This window comes from Pelobates fuscus, chromosome 2, assembly GCF_036172605.1.
Source record: "Pelobates fuscus isolate aPelFus1 chromosome 2, aPelFus1.pri, whole genome shotgun sequence".
NCBI lineage: Eukaryota > Metazoa > Chordata > Amphibia > Anura > Pelobatidae > Pelobates > Pelobates fuscus.
The window spans coordinates 223,511,751-223,524,585 of NC_086318.1; the positions used below are offsets into that span (position 1 = coordinate 223,511,751).

At 42.4% G+C, this 12,835-nt stretch overlaps 1 protein-coding gene across 1 annotated transcript in view; it reads right to left on the reverse strand.

The window, feature by feature from the left end:
• Positions 1–732: 732 nt before the first annotated feature.
• DESI2 (desumoylating isopeptidase 2) overlaps positions 733–12,835 on the reverse strand; it is a 50,162-nt gene continuing 38,059 nt past the window's right edge. Inside the window, exons 3-5 of the mRNA XM_063443213.1 lie at positions 11,090–11,183; positions 4,345–4,486; positions 733–2,328 (exon numbers count right to left, since the gene is read on the reverse strand). Coding sequence (XP_063299283.1) covers positions 2,098–2,328; positions 4,345–4,486; positions 11,090–11,183 — 467 coding nt within the window. The 3' untranslated portion in view covers positions 733–2,097. The remainder of the gene's footprint in view (positions 2,329–4,344; positions 4,487–11,089; positions 11,184–12,835) is intronic.

Genomic DNA, 12,835 nt, shown 5'->3' on the forward strand with positions numbered 1-12,835 from the left:
CATAAAGTCACACTTTATTTACACACACACCAATTTACAATCATGTACACAATAAACAGTCCCTCTAAGTCTCCAGATGGGCCATACCAGTGTTGTGGAGAGGAGAAGAGATCCAACCTGTGGGTAGTTGCTCTTCTTTCAACAGTGGGAGCAGGAAAGCCATGCACTCCGAGTACAGGCTGCTTCCTGCTCCCATCACTGGTGATCACAGGCAGGAGGCAGCAGGTCCAGGCTTCCCCTACCTGCAGGCAGTGTGCTCTGCTCCAGTGCTGGGGTTACAGTAAACCACGGTCCCTGAGCAGGTAAGCAGCAGAGAGGAGCCCAGCAGCCGAAAGGCTGCACTAGTGGATGGCTAAGGAGCCGCTTGCCTAGCACACCAGCCCCAGGCAGCAGCAGGGCAGCTAACCAGGGAAGCTCTCGGTGGGCACCCCTACAGGTCGGAGCCCCAGGCGAACGCATTATTTGCTTAACGGAAGCGCCGGCCCTTCTCCTCTAGTGTATTTCCAACCTGAGATATTAAATGTGGACCAATCTAAGCATTCAGCACCTATGTTTTTTAAATATATTTCTTGGGCAGTCTAAGAAACATAACTCCTACAGTGTGCTGCTATATGGTGAAAGGAGCTTGACCCTTACCCAAGTTACATAATGTCACAATATAACAAAGAAAAGGTTAACAGAGTTAAAAATACAAAAAGGATATGTAATTAAAAAAAATAAAAAAATAAAAAATTACGTTTCAAAACGATCAAAGAATACACGTTTATAAATGTCAGTAAGACCATAAATGACTTTTGCCAACAGACTGGTTATTAATCATCTCATGTCAGACAAGGTGATGTTTGCAAAATGTAAGGATACTTCATTACAAATATAGTAAGTCAGAGACAGGAAGTTTTCAAAATCCCTGATCGAGTGGTAATAAATAGTACAATAATATGACTAAAACAATTACCAAAAGGTGGAGCAAAAACATTTATCTATGATGCAAAAATAAAGCACACAATAGATTAATTGGACAAAGGTGGGCACTTAATATTTTATGTTGCAGCTCCGATGAGCCACATCAGAGAGCCAGATGCTCAAACATATGACAGATCTCAACCTGCAAGTAAACAAACCTTTGAAGATGTAGTAAAGCAAAGTCTGATGCCTAACCTCAACAGGGGCAAATTAACACAAACTTTCAACAATATGAAAAACAACAAAATGAGAACAACAAATCTGTCAGATCAACAAGGGATTTTTCTTCCTAGTAAATTTGGTTACTATCAATATCTTGCTTTACAAGTGTGGAGCGATTGCATTGTATTTTGTGTGTGTAAAAATGGTATTCATGAATCCGTGACCAATGCTAGGTGGCAATACGAAGCAAGATGTAAACCGTTAAAAGTGCACTGCATCATTTCCTCATCCCTTGACAACAGGCACATCATCTTCTATTCTGCAGTTGAGTGGACTTACTACTGTTGTAAAGGAATTTCCCAGAAGAATACCAATCAAATACTAATCCAAGTCCTTGTGCCAAACACATTCACACACACAAGTGGAGATGATGTTGCATTATCAGGGTGCTATTGGATGAAGATTTGTTTTTTTCTGAAACATTACCTAGTAGTAAAATTGAGGTAAAATGAATATAAAATCAGCAGTGAAAAAACCCAAAATGGATTTCCCTTCAATCTTTGCCAGCGGCAGGATTTGTCACAAGAGGTGTAAACAGCAACAATTGAAAACACTGCATTGTGGGGGGGGGGGGGGGGGGGGGGAATATATTTTTTTTTACGAAATGTATATAAATGTATGCAAGACAGTGATGAAGAAATTGTCAAAAGAATATTTGGGTTGGTAAAAGGATATGTCAAAGTGGCTTTTGTATCTTTTGTCCCATCATGTTAATTTTCTTGAATACAAATATGATCCTGAGCTGAAAAGACTGCAAAAGAACAGATGTTCTCAAATCCAAACATGGTGGCAAGAGGGAGTGTATTTCACTTTTGGATACAAGTGTCAGTTGCTGGAGGTCAGTTTTAATACAATTGCAAAAACAATTCTTTATACTAACGTCCCCTGTGAACCAAAGGAAAAAAAAAAAATCTATAGTTTGGTGTGCCGCCCTGGTCTTGGCATTGCTGATGTGGATGCACTGGCAGAGGCTGCTGCATCCTCTGCCTCCTCCAGTTCTTCCTGCAACTCCTGACTGACACTGGACTGAAGGGCTGCAGGTGTCAACCATTCTTTAGGTAGGCAACTTTGTAGAAAAGGTACGCAGGAACTGAAGTATGCCAACCTGTTTACCCAACGAGGGATCTCTTTTCCACATAGGATCTGTACAATAATAAAAAAATAAAAATAAAAGTAAGCATTTGTGTACTGAGAATATAAAGCCAGATGTCACTTTCAAAGTTTACATACAGTGAGAGAGGAAAAAAAAAAAAATAGGATTTGATCCCCTGCTGATTTTGAACGTTTGCCCACTGACAAAGAAATGATCAGTCTATAATTTTAATGGCATGTGTATTTTAACAGTGAGAGACAAAAAAAAAAAAAAAGGTAAATGCATGTCAAAAAAGTTATAAATTGATTTGCATGTCAATGAGTGAAATAAGTATTTGACCCCTTCGACTTAGTACTTGGTGGCAAAACCCTTGTTGGCAATCAGAGGTCAGACATTTCTTGTAGTTGGCCACCAGGTTTGAATACATCTCAGGAGGGATTTTGTCCCACTCCTCTTTGCAGATCCTCTCCAAGTCATTAAAGTTTCAAGGCAGACGTTTGGCAACTCGAACCTTCAGCACCCTCCACAGATTTTCTATGGGATTAAGGTCTGGAGACTAGCTAGGCCACTCCAGCACCTTAATGTGCTTCTTCTTGAGCCACTCCTTTGTTGCCTTGGATGTGTGTTTTGGGTCAGTCATGCTGGAATACCCACCCACGACCCATTTTCAATGCCCTGGCTGAGGGAATGAGGTTCTCACCCAAGATTTGATGGTACATGGCCCCATCCATCGTCCCTTTGATGCGGTGCAGTTGTCCTGTCCCCTTAGCAGAAAAACACCCCCAAAGCATAATATTCACACCTCCATGTTTGACGGTGGGAGTGGTGTTCTTGGGTCATAGGCAGCATTCCTCCCCCTCCAAAAACAGCGAGTAGAGTTGATGCCGAAGAGCTTGATTTTGGTCTCAACTGACCATGACAATTTCACCCAGTTCTCCTCTAAATCATTCAGATGTTCATTGGCAAACTTCAGACCTGCTTATACATGTGCCTTCTTGAGCAGGGGGATCTTGCGGGCACTGTAGGATTTCAGGACTTCAAGCCATAATGTTTTACCAATTGTTTTCTTGGTGACCATGGTCTCAGCTGCCTTGATATCATTAACAAGATCCTCTAGTGTAGATCTGAGCGCATTCCTCACCGTTCTTATGATCATTGAAACTCCACGAGGTCTTGCATGGAGCACCAGACCGAGGGAGACTGACCGTTATTTTGTGTTTCTTCCATTTGCGAATAATCGCACCAACTGTGGTCACCTTCTCACCAAGCCGCTTGGCGATGGGGTTGTAGCCCATTTCAGCCTTGTGTAGCTCTACAATCTTGTCCCTGTCATCTTTGGTCTTGGCCATGGTGGAGAGTTTGGAATCTGATTGGTTGCTTCTGGGGACAGGTGTCTTTTACACAGATAACGAGCTGAGATTAGGATCACTCCCTTTAAGAGAGTGCTCCTAATCTCAGCTTGTTACCTGTATAAATGACACCTGGGACCCAGAAATCTTGCTGATTGATAGGGGATCAAATACTTATTTCACTCATGCAAATCAATTGATATTTTTTTTTGACGTGTTTATCTGGATTTTTTTTTTTTTTTTGTTATTCTGTCTCTCACTGTTAAAATACACCTACCATTAACATTATAGACTGATCATTTCTTTGTCAGTGGTCAAATGTTAAAAATCAGCAGGGGATCAAATACTTTTTTCCACTCACTGTATGTAGACATCTTTCTAGTTTAATAACCAAAAACGGACTACCCATAAATATGCCACACTTCAGATACTTTAGCACACTATACTCATTAAATAGCAGGGGTGATAATTGGTTTATGATCAATCCCATATTTCAGTTTATAGGTTTGGTGGTTTAATTAGTACATCATCATTGGTTATGGTGGAAGTATGGGGCATTCTAACCAAAACAGTCATTATCTAACCTATACGTGAAAGGACCCACAGGGACTCTAGGTGTCATTGAGCAATAGCTCATTAATGGTTTGCAAATATTGATTATAGCCCGCTGCAATACTTGATTTGGAGAGGAAAAAAAGCCTATCAGTGTTTGTTTACCTCTGACAAAGCAGATGAGAAGTGGTTGCAGTTTTTGTGCATGAGATGATAGGCATTCCCTTTGAATTCTTTTCCAAGCTCCTCTACTATTTTTTCAATGTCATTCTCTGTAAAATCTGTGCTCCCCAAGGCTATTGCTTCCCTTGAGTGAAGGAATATGAAAAAGATGGTTAGATGAACAGAAATCTTGCATGAAGCAAATCTTCATCCATGGCTCTAAGGCATTAGTGATGATGCATCTACAAATTTTACAGTACTTCTGTATTTATATTGAAATGTATAACATGAACAGCGCACTCAGAAAATAAAGAAAATAACCACTTTGTCACTTAAGCCAGGGCTCGACAAATCCCAAGCGCCAGGGATTTGTGAGCCTGTTTAGCCCTCGAGGTGACCAGCTGCCTCAGAGGCGGGCAGTCGGCTCACAGAGGGCTGAGGTAGGCGGACAGCTCATGGAGAGCTGAGGGACGGAAGCGGGCAGCTGAGTAATGGAGAGAAGTGAGCGGGTGCCGGGCATTGGAGAGCTGAGAGAGGCGGGTGCCGGGCATTGGAGAGCTGAGAGAGGCGGGTGCCGGGCATTGGAGAGCTGAGAGGCGGGTGCCGGGCATTGGAGAGCTGAGAGAGGCGGGTGCCGGGCATTGGAGAGCTGAGAGAGGAGGCGGGCGGCTGACTTAGTGTGGCGGCGTTTGAGGACGCTGCAATCTCCCTGCTCTGCACCCTCATGCTCCTGGCAGTGATGCCGGGAGCCCGAGTATGATGTCACTCAGTCCCCCTCCCCGGCTCACTAAACAGTGCGCTTTAGGGAGCGGACAGCAGCCCCACTGGACCACAGGGAAAGCTGATCCAGTTTATAAAAAAAAAAGTGGTAATGATTTGTGCACGCGCCCGTCAGTGTGTGTGTGTGTGTATGTTTAAGTGACCTGTCTCCCCCTCCAATCACATGGGAAATATGTTATTACTCATCTTTTTCCAACGCCGTGCTGGTGATGCCACAGCTGGCCCCACCTCAATGGCTGAAATCATCAATCTTGACGATCTCAGCTAATCCAATGCTTCCCAATAGGAAAGCATTGAGAGGCTATTGCGCATGCTTGGCAAAATGCCACTGCACCAATCAACTTCTCCTCAGAGATGCACTGAATCAATGCATCCCCTATAGGGAACCTTAACGTAGTTGCTGCACAGTGTAAAGCACTGACCTGGGAACCACCTCTAGAGGCTGTCTGAGTGACTGTCACTAGAGGTGTCACCAGGCTGCAATGTAAAAACTACCTTTTGTCTGAAAAGTCAGTGTTTACATTGAAAAGCGTTCAGGGACAGGATATAGACTTCAGAACAACTAAATTAAGCTGTAGTGGTTATGGTGACTATAGTGTCCCTTTAAGAATTGTATTTCTGGCATTGAAAAACCTGGCTCCTAGATTCCAAGCAAATTTGTCAAGCCCTGACTTAAGCTATTTTCATACCAACAAACGAAAAAGTTAAATTTGATTAATTTCAACTGTTTCAGGACAAACAAACATCCTGTTGCTATAGTTAAATATGTTAGCTGACATTTGACAGAATCGCAAAAACTTTGGTTAAAATTATTTTTTTCTACTTTAAAAAAAAAAAAAAAAATTCACTTTTTTAGGTCTTTCTAGTCCAGCTAGGCCCGGTTATTTGTACCAAGCTAATGTCAAACAGGAGAGACCACAGAAAGGAATGATCAGATTTAATAAAGCACAATATTTCGCTATGGTATATACTCCACTCACTAAAAGAAACTGCAAGCTAGGCAGATTTAAAAAAAAAAAAAAAAAAAAGTGAGAAGTTATGAACTTTAACTGCAAGATCAAGTACAATCCTAATAGGGTCAAGAACACAAACATGTATTTCTGACCCTATAGTGTTAAAAACACTATCTAGCACCCTAAATATAGTAAAATCTTACTTTTGTTCCAGTCTGATGTTGCTGGCTCTGCCCCTGATCGGCCATAGGAAAGCATTGTACTGGCAGAGACGGTCAATTCTGATGAGGTCTGCGCCAAGGAAGCGGGCAAGGGCCAGAGCCAAACGCTACCCTGGTCAATGCATCTCTATGAGGAAAGTTCAGTGTCTCCATGCAGAGGGTGGAGACACTGAAGGTCAGTGCTGCACACTGTGTTGCCCCAGGAAGAACCTCTAGTACCAGTCTGAGGAGTGGCCAGTGGAGGTATCCCTAGGCTGTAATGTAAACACTACTTTTTCTCTGAAAACACTGTAGGGGCGGACTATACTCACCTGAACAACTACGTTAAGCTGTAGATCTGGTGACTATAGTGTCCCTTTAAGTTGACATTTAAGACAAAGTCTAAACCAAGACAACTAATTCATTCCTGGCTAAGCAGTTCTGAAGTGCAGGAAAGGGGTGGGAGTATATATTGGAAAAAAAAAAAGAAGGTTGCTTTCATCATTTATATAGCACCAACATATTCTGCAGCACCTTACAATTATAGAAAAAGATTTTCTAATTTAACGCAATATTGTTAAATTCAGTTAAAACACAAGGCGTACAAATATAAATGAATGATTTCCAAGGAGGATCATTTTAAAAAAACACATGCAAAAACACTTTCCGTTTATATCAAGGGTAAACAATGGATTAAGTAATTTTTGTTTCTAATATTCAGCAAAGTTCCATAAAGAAATACATAACACCACACAAGCCTCTTCACCAACTTACATGATATAAGTCTATTAGAATATTTGACATTTTGATAGCTTTTAGTCAGTGTGAATGGGGCAAATTGTCCCTGTGATAACCAACTGTTCACGTTGCTAAAAAGTGTGTAGCATTTCTCCCACGTGCAAGTACCAAGATTAGACCAAAGCTTTTATATTTAGCAGAACAAAGCAGGGTAATGATGGCCCTTATACAATACTTGGCACCATGAAGTGCACACACAATTGAAATGTTCAGACCGAAGAAATCCAATGGATTTCCTGTACACCTTGAAAATAAAATGAAACCTCTGCACAACACTATAATAATCATGCCTTTTTATGGATTTATATTATTTTAATATGGTGTGTTCTTATTAAAAGACAGAACTAAAAGCAGGCACAGTGCAACCCATACATATCTGAAGTTGCCATGTTTTCTCCCTCTGAGGCCATTCTTGTCTATGAAATGGAAACAATGGTCAAGAGGAAATACTGCACACTGAGCATATTTACAGCCACAAGTAAGGTAGCTCTTTTTCCACATAGCCCGCTCTATTGTCGATTTTAGTAAATACTAGATTTAGCAACTTCTTGCAAATTATTTTCATTAAAGGGTTACTCGATACTTGAACTCCCCCTCCCCCCATCCTTTAAAATAGTTTCTTGAGCGGAGCCTGAACGCCGGGGAGAACGGTCGCATGAACAGATCGCTCCGAGCACCACACGGAGAAAAATACTATTACCCTACCCTGCCACCCCATCAAAACGACTGCAGTGTATTTTAACGCTACATGGGGCGAAAGGGGAAAAAAACTCCAAACAAGCCTGCCTCTGGGCTCACGATCGGAGAGATGTGGAGTCAAGCACGAGGCGCCAGCGGAGCCAACATGACGGCACTGCATGGCGGCTGCTCAGACTTCTCCGAAGACATGGAAGAGGAGGACCAGCCGACTCCCACCCCGGTATGGAGGGCAAAACAAAGTGGCACAGGAGCGGGCTCAGAGCCGGTAACCACGGCAGCCCTAAAGGCACTGGTAGCAGACCTGCAAAAACACATCCACGAGGATGTCATGGCGCTACGCACGGACCTGAGAGGCCTGACAGGCCGCATCATGAAACTAGAGGGAAACACACTCCCAAGCCCAGGACATTGCCGCGCTACAACAAACCGTGCAGAACCTACAATTGCAGACCCAGCAACAAGAACGCCACCTGGCGGCTCAAGAGGACTCCACGCGCAGGCATAACCTAAAGGTTAGGGGGGTCCCTGAAGAGGTACCGGACACTGAGCTGCCGAAAGTTACGGGGCGCATACTATCAGCAATACTGCCGCACAGACAAGGTAAACCAATCACCCCAGAGGAGATCTTCAGGGTCCCCAAGCCCCTGAGGGCCCCGGCCACCGGCACAAGAGATGTAATAGTCACCTTCCGCAGCGGCAGGGACAAGGCGGCGGTCCTCTCAGCCCTACGGGGCAAAACACCTTTCCGCTTTGAGGCCATGGACCTTGCCTTCTTTACAGACCTATCCAGCGGCACCCTGGCCTGGCGGAGGTTACTGCGCCCTCTCACCTCCATGCTACAACAGCACAAGATTGACTACTGCTGGCGGACCTCCCGAACCCTGATAGTACTGGAGGGGACCAACACGCACAACGTCCAAGACATTCAAGACGCTCCAGCCCTACTGCGGACTTTGGGCCTGTCGCATGACTCTCTCCCCCAAGAGGGGCCACCATACAACACTTCCCCAACCCACACCTGGAACCCAGCGAGGGTCACCCCATTCATACCACAAGTCTCCACGCCAAATTCCTACGCAGCGATCACCACTTAAGGTTTCCTCAGCTGAATGGAGAGAGTTGAAGGTTGCCCAATAGCCCTTTTGGTGTGCTGGTCATGTGTGACTCCAATGACTTGAATAAGGTACTCTTACAGTTTCCATTGACTAGTGACCTCCAAGTGATTGCCACTGACCTGGATGCTTTGCCTGCAGTAGATATAGATAGAGGCATATTGGTCAAATGAGGCCACAGAGAAATCACAGGTGACTTTGTTTCTCCGGACCAGCTGTGGCCACATGGACCTGAAGTGGAATTTTCAGATGATCTCATGCCTCCTTATGACGAGAAGACTGACATTGGGAAGATCCCAGCTGTGACAGACTACCTCCTGGGCCATGGGACTGGAAGGGACACTGTCCGATTTCACCTTTTTGACATACACAGTGAGTGTGGAAAGCAGAACCCGTTGGAGAGGCCCTCCGCTCAAACTGTGTTGGAGACTTACAGAAGAGACTTTACATTGTTGATGAAAGATACGGCTGTTTCCGAAACCAGAGAGATGGTGTGAAGTGTTTGGGGTATAATATCATAAGAAAGGAATTTTACGACCGTTTGTTCTTATATAGGTGCTATTTAAGCCTGTTGCTAAGTTTTGGGTTAAAGACAGCTTGATGAAATGTTTACTGTAGTCATGTTTTGTCAGTCACACTGATGTTACACCAGTGCTAAAGTCACGCTCTTGATTAACTTAAAATGTGTTAAAATAAACTAGTCACTACTTTCTAAGATCACCAGTGATCTCAACAAGGGCTAGGTTGTTACAGTATCCTTCAGAATTTTCCTGCAATGCCCCTAAAAGTTCATGACTGGCTAACGTCAGCTCTGTGCAAAACTGAGGGCTGGGCGCCGGCATCTACAACGTGCCGACGCCAGCCAGCGGCTCTACAGCATCCCTTAAGTCCATCCTCCCTTCCCCCTCATGTGAGCGAGTGACATCAGGCAGGGAGGATATTGCAGTAGGGAGAGTTTGGACTCGGTGATGGGATAGAGGTGAATTTTACAGTTCTATTTTTCATTAGGGGGTGGACTTCCTCAGAAGGGGTTACTTTGATCAAAGCTTTTATGTTCACTGGTTTTGGATAGAGTGACCCTTTAAATCATGGGCTTCTAGTTTCAGAACTCCCAGTATATTGCTTTAATTCAAATGATAATAAACGTGGATTTTTTTTTGTCTTATCACACTGGAAGATGTATTAAGCTGTTTGGGATACAAAGTGCTACCATAGTATGTTTGAATGTAAACTCAAGATAAGGTAGAAATCTCTACCCACCTGGAGGAGGACGCTTTTAGAAATGCTAAATAAACCAACATTGAATATGTATGATACAGCATTGTGATTAGACCAATAAGTTGTTAGTACTAAAATGAAAGGCTTTTTGTAAAACTAATGACACATAACTACACTAATTAGATGGCTTCTAGCATGGTTATTGCAACGATCTAACGTTAATATACCTTCAATCTATGTTTAAATACAATTGTTTACGCCTGATAAAAATATTAAAAATGTGCTTGATATTCATGTACCCCACATGTTCCACGTGGGAAAAGCCTGAGGACTGCTATTGGGGCACCTCTCGCCAGCTTGTATTATGTATTTGCACGTCAAAAATAAAGAATTAAAAAAAAAAAAAAAAAATAGTTTCTTAATTAAGCATTATTGCCTTACAAAACAAAAACAGCCAAAACACTAAAATAAATAATAAAAGAAGCCCAGGTAAAGGAAAAATGCTGCCCCTTGCAGGCTCTGCAAGAGAGAAGCCAATTACCTACCTCTAGATTGTATGATCATTTGTATGATCATTTGAGCAGGGCTTCATCAACCTATTGTTTCTGTAACATTTTGTAATGGTCTCATTTATTGTTAAATTTCAGCCTTTATAATATTATACAATCGCTGTGGAATAGGTTAGCAAAAATATAAATGATGATAATCCTAATACCTCCCTTGCAAGGAAGTAGCAGCCATCAAGTCGTACACTTTCGAGGTCGAGAAATTATTTTGAGTAAAAAATTATTGCATTCTTGCCAAGACACTTCAAAAAGCCAAAAAAATAAATAAAAATCAAATCCGTTCTAGCATAAACTGATGTGTGAATTGTGCACTCAAAGTTTACTTGTATACAGAAATAACTCCTCTCCCACCCCCCTCCCCCACTCTCCCATTTAGATTAAAATTCATTCACAGGCAATACAGGGTACGCATCAGTACTTACTTAAATTTAAACGTGTCTCCTAATTCAGTAGAATCTCCAGGAGAAATTTCAAAGACTCCAGAGAATGGGTAGGGATGACCACCATAGGCAAATTCTTAAAAAAAACAAAAGTAATCAGCAACAATATTAATCTAAACTGGTTCATTTATCCAACACATAGCAGTTTTCACATTATTCAATATTACAGAGTAATGATCATTGACAAAATATAAGGCTGTGTGCAGCACTTTTACCGTCTGCTTGTTATTCTGTTAGTTTAATGGTACTTAGTGCAAGCTCAAACTGTAACCGACAACTTCTAGTGCACACGTCTTAAATGGGCTTGTCAGGTTGTGTTTTAAGTGTCTGGTTGTTACATACCAACTATTACTGATCGTATATTTGCTACTAACAAAAAATCACCAAGAGACATTGTTGAGTAACTAAAGTTTGATTTGCAGTATATGCTGCCCCCATAAGAAGTCATACAGACAAAAGAAGTGTGCGGTCATCAGGACTCAAAGCACTACTATTACATTTGTAAGAAGTGCTTTTTTTTTTTTTTTTAAGGAATGGAAGGTTTAGCAGTGTCTATTACAAAAAAAATAAAAAAAATAAGAAATATACACATTAAAAACTCTAAGGTCCTTTGTTTCTAGCCCTATGACTTTTATTGCAGACTCTACGACGCATACAAGACCACTTCCACAAGGAGACAATTCAAGGGATATATCTATAGGCAATACAGTGAAAACATGTGCAAGAGCAACCAACTCAAACTCCTGCAAACAACCAAAATTAGTAGTTTCTAAAGTAAGATCTGCCAGAGCAAGGATAGGCATCCATCAGCAACCCAGTACATCTCTCATGCGTTTACAGCCCTAAAGTTGGCAAAGCATCAGGGGAGATGCAGTCCACAACATCTGGAGTGCCAAAGATTGGCCTACAGCAAGACATGACTGCCAACGACAACGCTTAAATATTTTATAAAATTAAAAACGTACTGCAACTCCCTGGAATTTATACAGCTGAATACATTTCCTTTACCTCATGGTAACCTTTTGTTCATGAGATGCTGTTATTTAAATATTAACTTTAATTACACGAGGGTTCGACAAATCCCAGGTAGCCATGGCCACTAGGAATTTTGCCCTGGTGTCTGCCGGTTCAGTCGACGTGGCCGGCCGGCTTAGGGGGCATGCAGACGGCTGGCTGAGGGAACACAGAGCCGGAAGGCGAGGGAGGAATCTGATCTTCGAGCTCTTCTTGCTCTGCATACTTACACACCTGTGCTGTGATGCTAGATCTGGGATATGAGGTCACCCAGCCCCGGCATCACAAAACAGTGTGCGAGAGAACAGAGAAAGAAGAGCTTGCAGAAAGATTACAGGATAACTCCAACTCCACTGGACCCTAAGGAAAAAGGATCCACTCCAGCTCTCCCAAATGCGTAAGGTGGTCCAAGCTGTAGTATCCAGATTTCCAGCCCAATTTTTATTTTCATTTGGGATCTTGCTATATCTCATGTGTGTACTGCCACCATAAGCTAGGAGAAACCTAAAATTTTTACTCACTGTAAATTCTTTTTTCCTTAATATGGTGGCAGTACACAGATGGGTTGTACTTCCATATGCTGGGACAAGTAGCCTGTAAAATATTAAAATGATTTGACTTGCTCCACCCACTCACCTTATATTCCCCACGGTCCACTACAATCCAGTTAATACTAAAAGAAATATAAATGCAAATGCAAAATTAAATTAGTAT